The 21499-nt window shown below is 42.3% G+C and overlaps 1 protein-coding gene across 7 annotated transcripts in view; it reads right to left on the reverse strand.

Moving 5' to 3' along the window:
• The window catches only part of HECTD4 (HECT domain E3 ubiquitin protein ligase 4), a 194701-nt gene extending 186129 nt beyond the window's left edge, over positions 1-8572 (reverse strand). For 6 of the 7 annotated variants that reach the window (XM_061170219.1, XM_061170217.1, XM_061170218.1 and 3 more), the window contains exon 1: positions 8193-8569. In XM_061170219.1, coding sequence (XP_061026202.1) covers positions 8193-8369 — 177 coding nt within the window. In that variant the 5' untranslated portion in view covers positions 8370-8569. Of the gene's footprint in view, positions 1-8192 lie in introns of all 7 variants that reach the window. The other variant, XM_061170220.1, reaches the window with a different exon arrangement.
• Between the last annotated feature and the right edge of the window lie 12927 nt (positions 8573-21499).

A 21499-nucleotide genomic window follows, 5' to 3' on the forward strand; every position in this document is an offset into this window, starting at 1 on the left:
GGATAGTGCAATCAAAGGATATTTCTTTTCTTTCTTACACCTTTAGTGCTTTCTCCATTTTCTACAACATCCATGTGTTACCTCTTTATAATCAAAAAAGTTTTGATAGCATAAAAATATAATGAACTTACTATCAATTATTTTCTATATAGGTCAGAAAAACATAGAATTACTCCTTATATTGGCATATAAGGCATATAAGAGAAAATTTTAAGACAATCTGAGTCCAGATAGTCTGCCTAACAACTGCTATGCCCTCTGAACACACTTCAGGGGCCAGTGCATCTCTTCCCATGGTGGGCAGCTCCCTGGCTCTGCTGGCCTCTGGCAGCATCCCCAGACCATCAGAATACAAAGTTGTTGCTCTCTCCTGCCTATATATGGACATAGTCTGTATTAACTGGATTACTGACTAACATGAGTACATGCCAGGAGGTGAAGGCGATCAAGCCACAAGAGAAGTCCTCTGAAGTGAAGTGATAACAGCTAGGCAGCACTAACAGAAAACCCTGGCTTCTTTCAGCTGAGCATGATTTGGCATGCAGGTCCAGGTACCCAATTGTATCTACTGGACTCATGTTTTGGAGTGAAAGCCATTGACTTAAGCAAATGATAAATTTAAGCAAATCCATAAGTTCTAAAATGGTCTCTATGAGGGTGTGAGGAAAAGAGGTCCTATCAAGCACTGTTACTTGGGAGTATGAATTGGTATAAGCCACTGGGGAGAGCAATTTGGCAGTGTCTATTCAAATGTAAAATGGTCACCTATGACTCAGCAATTCTACTTCTCAGGAACTGCTCTAGAGAAATACTCCCACATAGGCACAAACAGGCATGCAAGGATGTGCACTGCAGGACCATTTTTAATAGTGAAAAACTGAATTTCAAACAACCAAAATACCCATTGTGGTAAGCTGAATAATGACCACCACCCCCCCCCCAAGATGTCCACATCCTAATCCCTGGAACCTGTGGATGTGACCTTAGATGGCAAAAGGGACTTTGCAGATGTGATGAAATTAAGGATCCTGAGATGTGGAGATTACCCTGGATTATCCGGGTGGGCTCTAAATGTAATCACAAGGGTCCTTGTAAAAGGGATGCAAGAGGAGTCAGTGAGAGGAGAAAATGATATGATGACAGATCAGAGACGAGGGTGATATACTTTGAAGGTTCGAGGAAGGAGCCACAAGCCAAGGAATACAGGCGGCCACTAGAAGCTGTGAAAGAGGCAAGGGAATGCATTCTCCCTTAGAGCCTCCAGAAGGAACCAGATCTGCCAACACCTGACTTTAACCCAGTGTGACTCACTTAGGACTTCTGATCTCCAGAAATGTAAGAGAATAAGTTTGTGTTGTCTTAAGCCACTAAATTTGTAACAGTGTGTTAGCACTGCAACAGGAAACTAACACACTCATCAGTAGGAGAACGGCTAAATAAACTATGGCATTTCTGGAGTCTTGCGCAGCACTTAAAAAATTGCAATAGATCTATATGTGGAGACATAGAAAAATCAAAACATATCATTGATTTTTTTTAAGAAGCAAGTTATAGAATGATATGTCTAGCATCAAATCTTTTTTTTCTTTTTGATGTGGACCATTTTTAAAGTCTTAATTGAATCTGTTACAATATGGCTTCTGTTTTATGTTTTGGTTTTTTGGCCACAAGGCATGTGGGATCCTAGCTCCCGAACCAGGGATTGAACCCACACCTCCTGCATTGGAAGGCAAAGTCTCAACCACTGGACTGCCCGGGAAGTCCCTAGAATCAAATCTATTACGCAAAAAAGAAAAAATAATAAAAAGTGTTATGTACACACACACACCCCCCACACACACACACATAAACATACCCATTCAACAATGGTCTTGAAGAATATACCAAAAAAATTTATCATTGATTTAACCAGGGTGGGGAGTAGATGGAAACAGGACTAGTGATGGTAGTCAAAAGGAACTTCAGTTTAACCTGCATTTTTTTATAAGAATGTATTTATGTATTGGTTTTTAAAGAATTTAATGAATACATAAAAATGTTAACAATGCAGCATCAAAGTAATAGTGATACAATTTCTGCAGTCTTCTCTCCTTCTGAAGTAATTATGCATTTGTCCCATAGTTGATCACCTGCTGTTATTTACATTTGTCTACAACTATTGACTAAACATCTTGCAAAGCAGACTACACTCCTTGTGTTCACCCCACCATCACCACTGTAAAACAAGCCAGAAAGAGGGGGGGAGGGAGGAGAAAGCATGGGGCATTTTCAGGAATTGACAGTCCTTTCATAATTATCACCACAGGTACCTTATATGACTTAGGAAAGAACAGGTGCATGACAATCCCCCCAGTAGCCCTGGCCAACAGGTGGTGTTTTATGGCAGCCAATATGGAAGCCAGGAAGACAGATAATAATCAAAACTGATTTATTTAGCAAGACCCTAGGCATACAATTGGAGAAAAACTGAAATGAAGACTATAACCTCATCTGCCAGCCAGATTCCAAACAAACTGGGAAAGAAGAAAATTCCAAAGGGATCACAAACACACCAAAAAAAGCACTATCTCCACTATTCAATAATAGGAAAAAAATTTGTTGATGGGATAGTTTTGCTTTCATATACAATGGGCAGCTAACTGAATATACATAAAATAACTTCTCAGCAACACAGCACCTTCCAAAGAGAGTTCATACACTGTAAGTACATAATCACATCCATCCTTAACTAATCCTTACGTTAACCCTGTTATTATCCCCCTCTTACAGATGACTAGGCAGTCTAACAATGGTTTTGAAGCCTCCACCCTGGGCTGGAATCAGACAGATCTATTTCAGCCTCAGCTTTACTAGTAACTGTATGACCTTCGTCAAGTTACTTCACTTCTGTGCCATGGCTTCCTTATTTGTAAAATAAAGATAACAATAGTACCAACCTCATAAAGTTGCAGTGAGGATTAAATGAGATAACGGGTGGGAAGTGCTTGGCACAGAGCCTGGCATGCAATATGCTGACATTGTTGTCCTCGTGGTGGTAGAGGTGGTGACAATGATGACAAAGAAGTTGCAGTGGAAGAAACCAGGGATTATTAAAGGTAATTGAACTTGCCCAAGGTCACGGGCAGAGCTAGAGTTTCAATCCCAGTCTGACTCTTTAAACCTGACTTTAACCTCTAGGCAATACTGCCTCCCACAGTCTTCAAATACTTCATCCTAACTTTACAGCTAGCCAGTCATACCTGAGAACTCTTTTTATCCTTTTTTTTTTTTTTTTATTGAAATATAGTTGATTTACAATGTTGTGCTAATTTCTGCTGGACAGCAAAGTGACTCAGTTATAAACATATATACATTCTTTTTTTATATTCTTTCACCTGAGAAATTTTGAGCCATTTGCTGAAGTCACAGAACACTGTACCAAGATTCAGTGACTCTTATTCTAGTGCTCATTAATTACCTGATAATTAATTCTGTTGGTGAACAAAGGCAGTTTATTCATTTATTCATTAACTCTTCCAAATCTAGAATTTGGAATTCTCTAAAAGTACATAAACACATTCCAAAGAATTCTGACCAAAGGATAAACAGGGGGTAGTATCCTCCTAGGGGAACAGATCAACATTTATGAATTTAAATATCATCTCAAAGCTTTCACTTGAGTGTAACATAAGTATTCAAAGCCTTGACTATTTAAGCTGATCACCTCCAAACCCAAAGGTTCCTTCCCTGACATGATTAAAAACAAAAAACAAACCCAAAGACCTATTGAGCCTTTTTCACCTCCTAAATAACATCAGTAAAGCATTCTGGGCTTCTGCGGGTTTTGCTTGTTTTACTGAAGTATAACTGGCATACAATAAACTACACATATTTAAAGTGTACAATTTCAGGAGTTTCGACATATGTATACATACAACATGAAACCATCACCACAATCAAAATAGGGAACATTGCCATCACCCCAAAAGTTTCCTCATGCACCTTTGTAATCCTGTCTCCCAACCCTTCCTACCTGCCTTCATCCCCAGGCAGCCACTGATCTGCTTTCCATAACTACAGATTAGTTTACACTTCCTAGAACATCATATAAATGGAATCTTACAGTATGCACTCTTGTATGACTGGGTTCTTCCACTCAGCATAAATCCAAGTTGTCAGCATCAACAACTCATTCATTTCTATTGCTGAGTAGTATTCCATTATACGGATGTACCACACCTGTTTATCCATTCACTTGTTGATGGACATTTTGATTATTTCCAGTTTTTGGCAAACACAAATAAAGCTGCCGTGAACATGAACATACATGTTCAAGTCTTTGAATGGGGTGGGCAGGTGGGGGGGGGTCCTTATAAACAAACACAATGAAAGATGAGAAACACTAACCAAAATGCTTGGGTTCAAAATTAATCTAAACTACAGAGTAAAAAATATCTTGGCCACCTTGAGCAAGTCAATTAGCTTCTCTATCAACATCAAGATGTATGACGCCTGTCCCCGCCTGGAATTTGTAAAGAAAAATGAGACAGGAAGCCGAATTCTTTTGGAACTTCCACAAAGAAACTAATGCTTTTTTCTTGTAAATTCCCTTAATTTTAAAAAGACTAATGGTCTATGAAATTAATGCAAAATTCAATAATATTTGTCATTTTTGAGCTATTGCTTTTTTATTTCTCTTGAATTTATATTTATTTCAACACTTAAAAACTAATTTCCTGCATCCTTTTTGCCAAAAACATAAAATTAAATACAGATAACTATTTCAAAGGCCAAGAAAGAGCTTCACTCTGCATCTTTAATTCACTCAGGTAGATTCAAAGTCCTTACCTACAAGGCCCTACTTGATCTGCAGCCCCAGCCTCCATCTCCCATCACTCACTCTCCTTTCCCCCTTTGCTTACTGGGCTCAGAGCTCCACACTAAGGATGCTAAGGATGCTTCCCTCTCAGGGACTTGGCTCTTGCTGTTCTCTGTCTGGGATGTGCTCCCCCCAGTAGCCATATGGTACACTCTCACTTCTTTCAGGTCTCAAATGCCATCCTGGTCTTTCCTTTCCGGTCCACTGTATGTAAAACAGAGCCCTTCCCCACACCATTACTCTCCATCCCTCTTACCCAGCTATACTTTTCTCCATAGCACTTATCATTTGACATATTATTCACATGTCCTATATTTGACAATTTGTTATTGTCTATATCCCCCACTAAAATAAAAGCTTTTTTAAGAACAAGGACTTAATTTTATCCCCTGCTATGTCCCCAACACCCACGACAGTGGGCTCAGCTCACCTCTGAATTCTACAAACACTTGTTAATGAATTTGTTGATTAAACACTATTGACTGAAAGACAAACAAAAAAACTTTCCCTTTGAAATTCACTGAGAAGAAAATTTTTAATTCAAATTCTCTGCTGTTGCTTAAATTAAAATGCTAAGTTAATGCTGATCTACTTCTTAGGATGGGTTCTTTTTTCGGATTGACATTTAACTTTGAGCAGCACTTACATAGTGAAAAGAACACTGGAATTCAAAGCCAGGAAAGCCAGGGTCTAGTCACTTGCCCTGCCATAACTAGCTATGCTACCAAGCCAAAACCTCTCCTGATCTCAGATAACTTCTCTCTAAAATGAGAGAAACAAGTATCTCTAAGGTTCCTCCTTGCTCTAAAATTGAGACTCTATTGCAGCTAGTGCAGTCTTACACGTTAAGGTTGCCAATCATAAATTAGTCACCTCAGTTTGAGTCTCATCTTTCTTAATCCAAAATTGTTAACTGAAAGATTCTATATAACTATAAAATCCTGTAAAAATTGGTCATTTTTCACCCAGATGTCCAGTAGAAGGAGAGGCTTGGAAGAGCCTCATAGGGGTAGTAGCATTTCAAAAGTTAGTTTTTAAAAAGTTTTAAAAACCTCTAATCTTCCTCAAATGTAAAAAGAGTAAGTCACTAGAAAGGAAATAAAGATACCTGTTCATTACCCTATCTTTACCCAGTTATTAAACTTAAAACAATTACAAATATGAGTATCATACATGCATGAAGGTAGTGGAATATTATGATTAGGAGCAGATATGTTTGAGACCAAACAGACCTGAGTTAAAGTCCAGGCTCTCTTCTCCAACTATGTGTGATCTTGAGCAAGTTGCATACCTGCTCTGTACTTTACTTGCCTTATCTGTACATGGGTACAATATTTACAACTGTTACAACAGGTAACAATATTTAGCTACCAGGATCCCTCCCCACTTTTTTTTAAACCAGGATCCCTTGAGAATTTAGTAAGACAATGCCTGACACATAGGATACACTTACTCAATATTATTATCATTAAATACGCAAAACACAAACCTAACAGCCACAAAAACATTCTTAGCTATTTCTCCTGATACTATGTTGCCTGTATAACATATGGAAAGAAATGAAAAAAGTTCTGACTACATTCAGAAATGTTTATCACCGATACACATATTGGTTTCTGGGAGGTCAGACCATAAAAAAATTTTTTAAGTTTTTAAAAAATCTTCCAGGCCAGAGAGGTTCTTTCTATTAAATCTTTCTTCTGTGGAAATACCTGACAAACACTCAGTACATTTGTACAGTAAACATCTTAGGAAAGCTAGCTTAACAGCTCAGGTATTTTTAACTAACCCTACACTTATTAATAATAAATAAGTTACATACATATAGAAATTTTGGATCTGTGAACTTTGTCTCTAAGGAACAAAGAGCATCTGCTTTCCTCATTTCACATACAAGAGAACCAATTAAATCAAAAGATTCCACCATCATAGCATAATGCCCCTTGAGTTTTTAAGCATATAAGACACTCAGACACACCTTGCTTTTTATAGAAAAGGCCCAAATGAGACATAATAAAACTATGATTCCATGTTAGGAATTCCCTACCAATTTGTACATGCCTTATTTTTTGGTGGCCAGACTGTAAAATAAGTCATTAAGAGTTCACAATGGGAATGCCGCAACCTCAACCTCAAATCCAGACACAAAAATACAGAGGAACGTATTCGCATCTCAGACACGTCCAAATGTCTCCGCCAACGGGATCCCATCACTGCCGTTTCCAGAAACACATAGTAATGGGTTTTAATCCATTTCTATAAATGTTCCTTGTGCTGAAAGCCAAAGTGCCTGCAAAACCGCAAAACACAAAAGATTCCTCGCATTCCGTTTATAGCCAGAAGACAAGCCATCCTCTCTGCGCCCTACCCCAGAGAGTCCTCCTTGCGACAACAAGAATTTCGTGACACCCCATGCTACCTACACATCAAAATGTCACCCCACAAAGTGGAGGGGGAGCAGTGCCTCGATGAACCGATCCTGCCAGTACTGCCACCCCGGGCAAACACGAAACCAAGAGAAGTCGGTGGAAAGTTCCCATCCACCCAGCATATTTGGTTTCCTTCTGCCCCCAAACCCAGCGGCACAATTGCTGAGATTTGCTTTTGCACCTGCCACGGCTCCTAAGCCTGGGCTTCTCCGCGACCCCCGAGCTTATAAAAAGGCCTTGCGGCCTAAAACGCCCGTGACCCTTGCGGATAGCGCACCGAGGGCCGCTGTAGCATCCCCCTCGCTGTCCACACTGGCCGCTTCCCTGACAAAGGCCCCGTGTCAATCCGAGGCACGACACGGAGTAGTTGCTGGATTGCCCATCGCGGACCGGCAGCTGCCACTACCTTCTCCCGAGAAAAACAAACAAAACACACACGCACACATACACACACACACGCAGAGCACTAGGGAATGACGGGGGGGAGGTGTAGAGCTTTAAAATTAAAATGTCCCCAAAGCTAAGCAGCCTGGGTGTGCCCTGGAAGTGCGTCTAAGGGGTACGTGGGGGAAGGGAGACCGGGCCCGGGAGGCGGCGGCGGCTCCTCCGGGGCTTCAAGGCCGTGCCGGGTGATGGTCTAATAAAATGCTGGGAGTCGGAACGTTCAAAATGAATCCACAAATGAAATCCCCGGCGGGCTTGAGGCCCCGAGGAGGGAGGGAGGCGGGTGGTCTGCAGGCTCGCGGCGCGGCCCGCACCTGCCTGCCCGGCGCCCACACACACCTGCCGGGGCAGCCTTCGTGGGCCTCGGGGTCGGGGTGAAGCGGAGATGAGAGGGCCCGACCCCGGGAATGCGGCGCGGGTGGGTTAATCTGATGGCGGAGGCCGGGAGCAGCCTCGCTCACCTCCAAGTCGGTGTCGGCGGCCTCCGGGGCCCCGAGAATCTCGCTGGGCAGCTCGGCCAGGTCGGTGACCCGGATCAGCCCGTCGTGCAGGAAGATGGTCTCCTCCTTCACCGAGAGCCATTGCGCCGAGTCCGCGGCCGCCGCCGCCGCAGCCGCCGCGGCCGCCGACGAGCCCATGGCCCCGGCTGAGGGGTTGGCGGTGAGGAGCAGCCGCCCGGCCAGGGGAGACGCGAGCAGTAGCCGCCGCGATCACCAGTCCATGGCAGCAGCCGCCGCGCCCGCCTGCAGCGCCCCGCTCGCCGCCTCGCCCGTGGAGCTCCGCCCTAGGAGGTCCGAGCCGCCATCCTCCCACCCCTGGCCCCGGAGACCCTGGCCCCGCCGCCGCCGCCACCGCCGCCGCCGCCGCCGCCCTGAGGAGCAAGATCCGCCTCTGCCGCTCGGTAGCCAACTGTCAGTGAGACGCCATGTTGGGGGCGGAGCTCCCGGCATGCCCCGCGGGGCGGACAATACCGGCCCCGCCCACCCGTTTGGCCCCGCCCACGTCCCCGCGGACTGGGGGCAGCCGGGTCAGCAGGACCTCCTCCGCCTCGCCTACCACTGCATCTTCCCCTTAGAGTGACCTCCCACACCCCTTGCTATTCGAGGGCGCCCTGGGTCTGCAGTGCACCAAGAGAAGAGGGCACCCCTCCCCTCCTCCCACCTGCTCAGGTGTGCACCCCTCTCTCTCCGGCCGGAGTCCCCACCCTGGGCCCCTGGGCAGAGCCTGGAGGTTCACTTTAACTCTCACGTTTAAATGAGATATGTGCAAAAATCTGGCGCAGAGAAAGCGCTGCACATTTGTTCATAAGCACTTGGTAGAAGCGCACGGTAGGTGCTTCATATTTACTATAAATTCTAGTACCCAATAAGCACTCAGAATCTGGTGAAAATAAAGCATGGGTCACAGTGTTTGATGTCCAGTGTCTGGCACTTAATAAACGCTCTGAGAAGGAGTTAAAACTATTGTTATATTCCATCAGTATTCAACACTGATTGACATACACCTTAAAAATATGCCCACCATCCCACTTTTACTAAAACAAGAAAGGAAAGAACTATGTGTGTAGAGAAAAATGTACGGGAGAATAAGTACCAAATTGTTAATGTGAATTGCCACGCAGAGTACGACCAGCCTGCAATGGTTGAGGTGAGATTATCTTTGTATTGCTTTTATACTTATAAAATAATAATAATAAAGCGCTCTTTGGTATCAAAGGACTTGAATACATATGTCCACCAAAAAACCTGCATAGGGAACTTTATAGCAGCTTTATTCATAATTGCCAAAACTTGGAAGTAACCAAGATGCCCTTCAGTAAGTGAATGGATAAATAAACTGTGGTACATCCAGGAGCTTCCCTGGTGGCGCAGTGGTTAAAAATCCGCCTGCCAATGCAGGGGACACGGGTTCCATCACTGGTCCGGGAAGATCCCACATGCCGCGGAGCAACTAAGCCCGTGTGCCACAACTACTGAGCCTGAGTGCCACAACTACTGAAGCCCGCGTGCCTAGAGCCCGTGCTCCACAACAAGAGAAGCCACCACAACGAGAAGCCCACGCACCGCAATGAAGAGTAGCCCCTGCTCGCCGCAACTAGAGAAACCCGTGCGCAGCAAGGAAGACCCAATGCAGCCAAAAGTAAATAAATTTTTAAAAAATTTATTTTAAAAATAAACAAATAAAATAAATAAATAAATAAATAAACTGTGGTACATCCAGACAATGGAATATTATTCAGCGCTAAAAAGAAATGACTACCTGGGATTTCTCTGGTGGCCCAGTGGGTAAGACTCCAAGCTCCCAATTCAGGGGGCCTGGGTTCAATCCCTGGTCGGGGAACTAGATCCCGCACGCATGCCGCAACTAAGAAGCCCACATGCCACAACAAAGATCCTGCATGCTGCAACTAAGACCCAGAGCAGCCGAAATAAATAAATAAATAAATATTTAAATTAATAAAAATAAAAAGAAGTGACTATCAAGCCATGAAAAGACATGGAAGAAACTTTAAGGCACATTACTAAGTTAGAGAAGCCAATTTGAAAAGGCTATACACTGTATGATTCCAACTATGTCATATTCCGGAAAAGGCAAAATTATGGAGATAATAAAAAGATCAGTGGTGGCTAGTGGATGCGGGAAGAGAGGGATGAGTAGGCAGAGCACAGAGGATTTTTAGGGCAGTGAAAATACTATGTATAATACCATAATGTTGGATACATGAAATTATACATTTGTCCAAACCCATAGAATATACAACACCAAGAGGGAGCCACAGTGGAAGCTGTGGACTTTAGGGATTATGATGTGTCAGGTTCATCAGCTGCAACAAATGTACCACTCTGGAAGGGGATGTTGAAAATGGGGGAGACAATGCGTGCATGGGAGCAGGGAGTATGTGGGAAATCTCTGCACCTTCTCGATTTTTCTGCGAACCTAAAACTGCTCTAAAAAATAAAGTTTTAATAAAGAATGAATGAATGAATACATTAGAACATTAAAGTGCATACCCTTTGATCCAGCAATTCAACGTTGAAGAAGTTGTCCAAAGGAAATAATCAGACCCATAGTCAAGGATGTACACACAAGGATGTGCAGCTCAGTATTGTTTGTAAGAGGAAAAATTATAATCAGTTTAAATATCCAACAGTGTGGGATTGGTTAACTATAATAACGGTATACCCATAACATGGAATATTATGGAGCCATTCAGAATAATGTTTATGAAGAATATTAATACAAGTGAACATTCATGATATATTGGTGAATGGAAAAAATCAGGCTAAAGTAGTAAGGAAATTTTGAAATTTAATTGTATTTACTGTATGATTGCATTTTTAAAATTACACGGATGTATGACTATAGGTATAGAAGGAAAGACAGGGAAGGTAGCATGTCTGATAACATTTGGGTGAATTTCAGCAGTGCATTTACAGGTAGGTGACTGGGGGATTTGTGGTTTGGGCTTTGCAATGTTTTCCAAGTTTTCTCCTAGAGCATGCACTACTTTTTAAAAAAGCAAAAAAAAAAAAATCTATTGAACACCTAGGAATCAAAGTGTCTCCACTCATATAACCATCATACTACCCTTCCAAGTATTCATTAATAGCCCCATTTTATAAGGAACTGAGGCTCAGAATTAAGTGACTTGCACCTGCCTAGGAATTGGCAGAATTGAGATTTGAACACATAGCTGGCTCCATCCTGTACTGCCTCCCTCCCAAATAAGTAATTCATATACATTGCACTGTTACAACAATCTCATGTGCCTTACAATGACTGTTAATTTCATTTTCATGATATTTATCCCACACTCATTTGCTAAGCTCCTAGCTGGTGTCAAATCCTGGGAGGTGTACAGAATGGAGATATTATTACCCCCACTTTCAGCTAGGAAACTGAGGCTCAGTTGGTTACTTTACTCAATATCTCACAGACAGTAAACATCAAATCTCAGATGTGAACCCAGGTCTGTCTGACTCTATAATCCCAGCTTCCTTATTTTGTCTCACAACTTCCAACCATCAGTTGGAACCATCAGTTCCAACCATCAGTTTTTGAATGCTCAGGTTTTGGAATCTAAATAACCTTCTTGTGTGGCTCAAAATAAATTCTCCTCCTCATATTGTTTATATTTCAAGATCAGGAGTCTAAATGCCAAAGAAGTACAGATCTTTCTTGACCTATGATGGGATTATGCCCTGATAAACCCATCATAAACTGAAAATATCGAAAGTAGAAAGTCCCACTGAACATCATAGCTTAGCTCAACCTACCTTAAACGTGCTCAGAACACTTACATTAGCCTACAGTTGAGCAAAATCATCTAACACAAAGCCTCTTTTATAATGAAGTGTTGAATATCTTGTGTAATTTATTGAATACTATACTGAAAGTGAAAAACAGAATGGTTGCATAGCTACTGAATGGTTGTAAGTATATAGGTTGTTCATCTATAGTGGAAGCTTGCTGCCACTTCCTGGCATCACGAGAGAGGATCTTACCGCGTATCGCTAGCCCAGAAAAAGATCAAAATTCAAAATCCGAGATTCAGTTTCTACTGCATGTATATCGCTTTCGCACCATTGTAAAGTCAAAAAATCTATAAGTCCAACCATCCTAGGTCGGGGACAGTCTGTAATGTCCTTCACTTCAATTAATGAAAACAGCACATATCCAAGGCTGAAAGTCTTTAGACTGCATAATGAATAGTTACTTAAATCTGAAGTTTTAAAAAGCCACTTTAGTCTTGATATGCTTACTGTTTTCATGGTATATATTGTCCCACAATTTACTTTCAACCTGTGCTCATATTTAATATGCATGTCTCATAGTATGTAGTAGGGTCTTATTTTTATTCACTCATCCTCTGCCTATTAATTTTAGTGTCTCAGTCATTAACATTTTATACAATTATTGATATGCTTGGATTTATGTCTACCATTTTGCTGTTTTCTATTTGTCCCTTTGTGTTTTGTTTCTATGGTCCTCTTTTGATGCCTTCTTTTTGGTTATTTGAAAAACTTTTATTATTCCGTTTTAATTTATCTATTAGCCTTTCTGCAGTATCTCTTTGTATTATATTTAGGGGTTACTCTAGGGATTGTAATATATGTATCTAAACTTTCATAGTCTACATAGAGTTAATATTTACCATTTTCTGTAAAATGGAAAAAACTTAAAATAATGAAGTCTTTTTATCACCTCTCCAAAAAAAAATAGTTATTTAATATTTTAGCAACAGTAATTAATTAGTCATAGGACTGCATGGCTGCCACTGTACCACGATGAGGCAGCTGATGAATTAATATTTATAGAACCCCCTCTGGAAAAAGACCATTTACTGGGAATTTCTAGAACAGATCAGCAAGACAAAGAAAGTCCCTGCTCAAAAGAACTCTATGCTGGAAGCCTGGAGGCAGAGAATCCAAATTTAGTCAAGATACACACACACACACACACACACACACACACACACACACCCCATGCACACAGGAAACATCCATTCATGGAATCATAGAAAGGAAAGGTTTATGGTTTATGACTTATTTTCTTCAGAATTGTCCTTTCCACTCTTCCGTTTGAGAATGCGGGCTCAGGATGGGAAAAGGATCAAGGGAAGGTGTTGGCTAGGCAACCCTCTGGAGGAAGCATGAGAAAGCAGGAAGAAGAGCTATGAGTAGATTGGACTTCAGTTTCCCCTGGGAGGCATCTCCCCAGGAGAGAGCAAGCTTGTTGATGGAGACTGTCTCCCCACTGCCCCAGCTGCTGACGCAGTGTTCACTGGCCTTGGCTCAAGCTGGGGCCCCTCTGGGATTTTGCAATATCTCTCCCTTCTGCTGGCTTTTCTGCACCAGCTGACTGTCTAAAATGAGTCTGTAATCCTTACCAGGCCCACAAAAATGTGAGTGTAGCCTGGAGATAAGTGGTCCTTGATAAGCCTTAATAGAGCTTGAAATAGCTTTAAACAAAGCAGCCATGTTAATTTTTAAAGGCTTTCAAAACACCGAGGAAAAAAACACATGCCTACATCTGCTAAATAAATACGTGCACACACATTGACAGAACCTGTGGGGGAGATTGAGTATTTCCATCTCACTAATCACAGTCTCAAAGAGGAAGCACACACACCTACTCAAAATCTTTTTTTCCAAGTGATCTGGTCGGCCCTGTTTTCTTCTTCTTCTTTTTTTTTTTTTTTTAATTTATTTCAAGGAAGATTCTGTCAGCTCATAGGTGAGTCTATGAGGCAGCAGAGAAAGGAAATCGGATGAAAAAGATATTTGAAAATGAAGAGAGAGAAATTCTCCTTAGAGCTCCCTTGATTACGGTAACTTAAGGGACAAGCCTCCACGTTGATGAAAAGCTCAACGATGAAAAGCCCAACGATGAAGCAGCATGACGTGCAACTGTCATCGGAGGAGTCGGCACCTTGGAGCTCCGAAAGATGCCACGTCCTCTCTCGCCCCCTTGTGGACATCAGAGGCCGTACCGCACTGGAATTTCCAATTCTTACTTCACAAATTTGCAAGCACTTCCCTGCTGCAAAAACTTACATTAAAAAACGGTAGCTCGGGCTTCCCTGGTGGCGCAGTGGTTGAGAATCTGCCTGCCAATGCAGGGCACACGGGTTCGAGCCCTGGTCTGGGAAGATCCCACATGCCGCGGAGCAACTAGGCCCGTGAGCCACAATTACTGAGCCTGCGCGTCTGGAGCCTGTGTTCCGCAACAAGAGAGGCCGCGACAGTGAGAGGCCCGCGCACCGCGATGCAGAGTGGCCCCCGCTTGCCACAACTAGAGAAAGCCCTTGCACAGAAACGAAAACCCAATACAGCCCTAAATAAATAAATAAATACTTAAAAAAAAAAAAAGGTAGCCCTCACAAAGGAAAAGTGGGCAAAAGACACAATCTTAGAGTTTTCACAAGAGGAAAAGCAAACACTCTATGTTTTCATTCATTCAGTATTCACTGAGTGCCTACTTTGTGCCGGCAAAATGTTAGCTTTGGCACTCCTCTCTAGGAAAAAGGCAGCTTCCCTCCCTCCAGAAGCTTAGGATGGGGAAGTGACTTGGAACAAGTAATTCCAAAGGGGATGAGAATTCCAGGGACCTGATCTGAGAAATGAGGAAGGTTCCCTGAGGATGTCCTGGGGGGGTTTTGTTGTTGATCTTTCAGTTTTTTTGAGATATAACTGACATACAGTACTGTGTAAGTTTAAGGTGTACAGCATAATGATTTGCATACATACATCATGAAGTGATTATCACAATGAGTTTAGCGAACATCCATCATCCCATATACAAAGAAAAGAAAAGAAAAAATGTTTTTTCCTTGTGATGAGAACTCTGAGGATTCACTCTCTTGACAACTTTCATATATAACATACAGCAGTGTTGATTGTATTAATCAGGTTGTACATTACATCCCTGGTACCTATTTATCTTATAACTGGAAGTTTGTACCTTTTGACCACCTTCATCCAATTCCCTCTCCCCCACCCCCATTTCCAACCCCCACCTCCACAGATTTGGTAACCCCAAATCTGATCTCTTTTCCTATGAGTTTGTTCGTTTGTTTGTTTTGGAAGCATAATTGACCTACAACGCTATGTTAGTTCCAGGTTCACAACATAGTAATTCGATATTTCTTCACATTACAAAATGACCACCATGATGTCACATTTAATGCTGGTAACTAGTGTGTATGAGTTAGCTAAAGGAACGTGAGGATGGTGGGTGGGGAGATTTAGTAACCAAAGAAAAGCATTTGCATGAAATGCAGGATGTGTAGCGCTTGAATCATGGCCTGCGTGGATTTGGGTCCTACCTCCCTTGTGTGTTACCTTGCACAAGTTATTCCTCACATCTGTCCTGCATTTTCCCACCTTAAAATAGGATGATAGTAATGGTACCGACCTCATAGGGCTTTTGTGAGGATTAAATGAGTTAATACGGGCAGGACCATTAGCACCATGCCTGGAATGAAGAAGCTCTCAATACATGTGAGCTATTATTAAATGTTGCACCATTTTTTACCTATTAATTCAAAGATTTTCATTTGAACCCAGGCATGGTGAAATTCTGGGGTAAACACACCATCTGTTGCTGGTGGCACTTTAAATCAGCATGGTCTTTGGGGGAAAGCACTTTGGCCACACGTATCCAAAAGGCATAAAAGGACCGTGCCTTTTGATCCATTGTTCCACTCCTAGAAATTTACCCATGGAAAATTTTCATCCAACAAGGAATTATTGGGGCTTCCCTGGTGGCACAGTGGTTAAGAATCCACCTGCCAATGCGCAGGACACGGGTTCAAGCCCTGGTCCGGGAAGATCCCACATGCCGCGGAGCAACTAAGCCCGTGCGCCACAAGTACTGAGCCTGTGCTCTAGAGCTCGCGTGCCACCACTACTGAAGCCCGCGCACCTAGAGCCCATGCTCCGCAACAAGAGAAGCCACTGCAATGAGAAGCCCGCACATTGCAACGAAGAGTAGCCCCCGCTCGCCGCAACCAGAGAAAGCCCACGCACAGCAACAAAGATGCAACGCAGCCAAAAATTTTTAAAAATAATAAAATAATAAATTTAAAAAAACAAAACAAGGAGTTATTAAGTTCCTACTCTCTGCTAGGCTCTTATAACTAAGTCATAGCTCCTACCCTCAAGGAGCTTAAAATCTAATGGGGGAGAAGACAAGTAATCAGAACATATGCTGCAGGGCAAGAAGTCCTGTCAGTGATGGGACAGGTTGAGAGTACAGAGCAGGAGCACCTGATCTGTATTTGGGGTGAGGCTTGGGGCAGGGGCACAGAACAGCTAGAGCAGCGGTTCTCAACTGGGGGTTATTTCACCAACCCCGGGGACATTTGGCAACGTCTGGAAATGATCATTACCATCATGACTAGGGTCGGATGCGACTGACATCTAATGAGTAGAGGTCAGGGATGCTTCTAAACATCCTACAATCCACAGGACAGCCTCCCCTGCACCCAACAAAGAATTATCCAGCCCCAAATATCAATAGTGCTGAGGCTGAGAAACCGATCCAAAGGGATGATTGAAATTAGTCAGGTGGGGGAAGGCTCGTAGCAGAGAGGAGCATTCCAGGGCTTCAGAAGAACAAGTGCAAAATCTAACAGGTGAGAGAGAAAAGGGTAGATTAGAGACCAGAAGAATAATAGCTCATATTTGTTACTTCCCATGTGCCAGGAATGCTTCAAATATACTCACCACAACCAAACGGGGTAGGCACTTCTGTTATCCCATTTTACAGATGGGGACATAAAGGCACTGAAGGAGGAAGCTCTCACAGCTAGGAAGAGGCAGAGCTGGGATCTGAACCCAGGGAAGCTCATTCTGGAACCAGTCTTCTGAACCCCAAACTAGTGCCAGAAGCTGCCCTTTCTAGCTGAAGAGTTGAAGGGCAGAGATTGTTAGGGTGTAGGGTGTAGATTGGAGAGAAATAAGGCTTGACAAGAAAGCAGAAGTCTGATTAGGAAGGGGCTTGTTAGCTATGTTAAAGGAATTTTCCCCAAAGAGCAATGAGAAATCAGCGGAGAAATTTGAGGAGAATGAGAGAAAATGCCTTTGCATTTTTTTTTATTTAAAAAAAATTTTTTAATTTACTATTATTATTATTATTATTTGCCTTTGCATTTTAGAAAGATCCTCTGGTTGCCTTGTGGAGAATGGCTCAGCCTATAAGCTGGATGACTACTTGGGCTGTCGTAGGAATCCAGACGTGAACTTGAACTTGGGCTTAGGTGAGTGTCTAGTGGCATGGAATGAAGTGGGTGAATTCAAAAGCACTTGAGAAGATATGGGAGTTTAGGGAGTGGCTGAGTGGGGCTATGAGGATTAAAGGCTGGGCACCTGCCTGGGAGATTTTCTTAGTTTGGTAGTGCTGTCATAACAAAGTATCACAAACTGAGCGGTTTAAACAACAGAAAGTTGTCTCACAGTTCTGGAAGCTAGAAGTCTATAATCAACAGGGTGGGTTGCTTCTGAGGGCTGTGAGGGAAGGAACTATTTCAGGCCTCTCTCCTTGGCTTGTAGTTGGCTGTCCTCTCCCTGTGTCTTCCCATTGTCTTCCCTCAATGCGGGTCTGTGTCCACATTTCCTCTTCTTATAAGGACATCAGTCATATCGATTAGGGGCCACTCTAATGACCTCATTTTAATTTATCACCTCTGTAAAAATCCTACTCCATAACATAAGATCAGACCCTGAGGTACTGGGGGTTAGGACTTCAATATAGGAATTTGAAGGGCCACAATTCAATCCATAACAGAGATGGAGCTATGATTCCCTGAAATAGGATGTTTTAGGGAAGGAAAATGAGTGGGGGAACAGAGCAGAAAACTATAATTCAAAAGAAAACAGTTGTATTCAAAAGGCTATTTATTTATAATGATGTACATTTAAATGAAATAGTATGAAGCCATTAAAAAGGATAATTAAGAAACTTTGACAGCAATATAAACATTTATGAAATAATAGTCTATGAAGAAAATCAAAACACAGGAGTTTACCTACACTAATATGGACTACATATGTGTGCACCTAATAACTTGAAAAAAGCACAGAGGAGGAAACTGTTATGTGAGGAGGAGAATCTGTGGGTGGATATTTTCTTTTTAATATCCTTGTCACGAAGGAATTCAATCTAAAGCAGCACTAGGACTCCAGGATCACACTTGTGGGGTTTTTTCCCCCACAATTTTAGGATTATTTTAGGCTGTGCCCTGGAAGTTACTTATTTTTATATCAGAGCTTGTTTCTTTTTCATAAAAATTTGCATTGAATGTTCTAATTAGCAAAAAAAAAAAAAAAAAAATCAATAAGTTGATCCGATTCCTGCCACTGTTCCCATTGCTAGGGTATTTTAGTTGTTCCTTGCCCTCCTTAAACCAGTCCTCATTTAGAGTGATCTTTCTAAAATGCAAGTGTGGGGACTTCCCTGGTGGTCCAGTGGCTAAGACTCCACGATCCCAGTGCAGGGGGCCCAGGTCCGATCCCTGATCAGGGAACTAGATCCCACATGCCGCAACTAAGATCCTGCATGCTGCAACTAAGACCTGGCACAGCCAAATAAACAAAATTCTTTTTTTAATGAATTTTTAAAAAAATAAAAATAAAATGCAAGTGTGATTATCAAGTCACTTCCTGGCCTTAAAATCCTGTAGTGAGGGGCTTCCCTGGCAGTGCAGTGGTTAAGAATCCACCTGCCAATGCAGGGAACACAGGTTCCCACACGCTGTGGAGTAACTAAGCCCGTGTGCCACAACTACTGAGCTTGCCCACATAGAGCCCGTGCTCCCCAACAAGAGAAGCCACCGCAATAAGGAAGCCCGCGCACTGCAATGAAGAGTAGCCCCCGCTCGCCGCAACTAGAGAAAGCCCACGCACAGCAACAAAGGCCCAATGCAGAAAAATTAATTAATTAATTAATTAATTAATTTTAAAAAAATCCTGTAGTGATCTCTCTTGATTTCCTCTGGGGCCCCACAAAATCTTCAGGATCAGGCTCTTACTGGGCAAAGTGTCACTTCTCACAGTCCTCAGCCCCTTTCCACCCACTGAACATGCTAAAATACTTAGAGTTCACATATATCATCCCTTTTCTGGGCTTTCCCTTTTCTGGGCTTTTGCTGTAACTTTGTGGTAGATTGGAAAATGTTCTCAATTCTTTACTTTCTCCGTTTATTAAAGTCATACATCCATACCCTTTATTATGTGACTGTACTGGGGGTTGAATAGTGTCTCCCAACTTCATGTCCACCCAGAACTTGTGAATGTGACCTTATTTGAAAACAGGGCCTTTGCAGATGTAATCAAGTTAAGATGACGTTATACTGGATTAGGGTGGACCTTAATTCAAAGACTGGTGTCCTTATAAGAGGAAAAAAAAACTTTTCTTGGCCACACCACGCGGCATGCAGGATCTTAGTTCCCTGACCAGGGATCGAACCCGTGCCCCCTGCAGTGGAAGTGCAGAGTCTTAACCACTGGACCGCCAGGGAAGTCCTGAAATTTTTTTTTATGATAATTTTTTTTTAATTTTTATTTTTATGGAAGTATAGTTAATTTACAATGCTACGTTAGTTTTTGGTGTACAGCAAGGTGATTCAGTTATGCATATATATATTCTTTTTCATATCCTTTTCCATTATAGGTTATTACAAGATATTGAATATAGTTCCCTGTGCTATACAGTAGGACCTTGTTGTTTATCTATTTTATATACAGGAGTTTATATCTGCTAATCCCAAACTCCTAAGTTATCCCTCCCCAACCTTTTCCGTTTGGTAACCATAAGTTTGTTTTCTATGTCTGTGAGTCTGTTTCTGTTTTGTAAATAAGTTTACTTGGATATTTTAGATTCCACATATACATGATATCATATGATACTTGTCTAAGAGGAGGGAAATTTGGACACAGAGATACAGAGGAGCCATAGAGGGAGGACCACATGATGACAGAGGCAGAGACTGGAGTGACGCTTCTACAAGACAAGAAACACTGAGGTTGGTGGGCAACTACCAGAAGCTAGGAGAGAAGGATAGAATACATTCTCATTCGGAGCCTCTGGAAGGAATCAACCCTGCTGACACCCTAAAGTTGGACTTCCAGTCTCCTGAACTGTGAGACAATGGATTTCTGTTGTTTTAAGCCACCCAGTTTGTCGTACTTTGTTACTTCAGCCTTAGGAAGCAAATACAGGGTCCTTCCCAAACTTCCCATCAGAGCAGGCGGAGTAAATTTCCCTGCCCCATAAAGCTGGGCTTGGCCTTGTGACGTGCTTTGGTCAATGGCATTTTAGCAGACGTGATGTGGGCAGAGGTCAAATATTCTTGTTCAGTTTGGCATCTGTCAAGAAAAGCACACACTCCGGGAGCTGCTGGTCCCAAAATTGGACATGTGGGGAGGCCTGAGCCACCAGCCTGGAGCCAAGCCCTGCAGATCTCATCCTTGAAGAAGAGCCAACCCACAGACCCTGGAAGGGTCAACTACATGCTTGTTATTATCAGCCACTGAGTTTTTAACCCTAAGTCCCTAGCGCCTGGCATGGTGCTTAAAGTAGCTGCTTTGTAAAGGCTTCTTAGTGCTAAATGACTTTGAAGATGCCTTACAAAAAAAGTTCACCCATGAATTCACAACGTTGTATCACCTTTTGCAGCCGCTGCAGGCCCCCTCTGCTCCCACCCCTCACCTGCTTCTTTACCTCACCTCAAGCCAATGTCAATCTTGATCGAAGAAAGTCACCCTGGCTTCTTTCCAGTTCTTTACCACTTGTACAACTGTTCCTCCTCCGGGCTTTTGCACATGCTGTTCCCTGGCCTAGATTGCACTTCCCACCTGTTTCACTTGGCAAACTCGTATTCATCCTTCAGGTCTCAGCTACCTCATAGGGAAATTCCTTGGCTCCCCCAAACATGACAAATCCTCCTGTTTCTCAATCTCTTTGCACACTATACTTTTTCTTAGTTGTACCTATCTTAACTGCAATTAAATAATTATTAATAAAAATTTAGATGCCTGTCTCTTTTGTTAGACTGTATACATTAAATGTATTTTTAAATATATTAAATACTTATATATTTAATCAAATACTTATATATTAATGCTTATATATTTAAATACATATATATTAAATATTACATATTAAACTCTTTTTTTACGTTTTTTTAATGACTTTCTCATATTTTTTATTTATTTGTTTTTTGGCCATGCCGTGGGCACCGTGCAGCATGTGAGATCCTAGTACC

This window comes from Eubalaena glacialis, chromosome 15, assembly GCF_028564815.1.
Source record: "Eubalaena glacialis isolate mEubGla1 chromosome 15, mEubGla1.1.hap2.+ XY, whole genome shotgun sequence".
NCBI lineage: Eukaryota > Metazoa > Chordata > Mammalia > Artiodactyla > Balaenidae > Eubalaena > Eubalaena glacialis.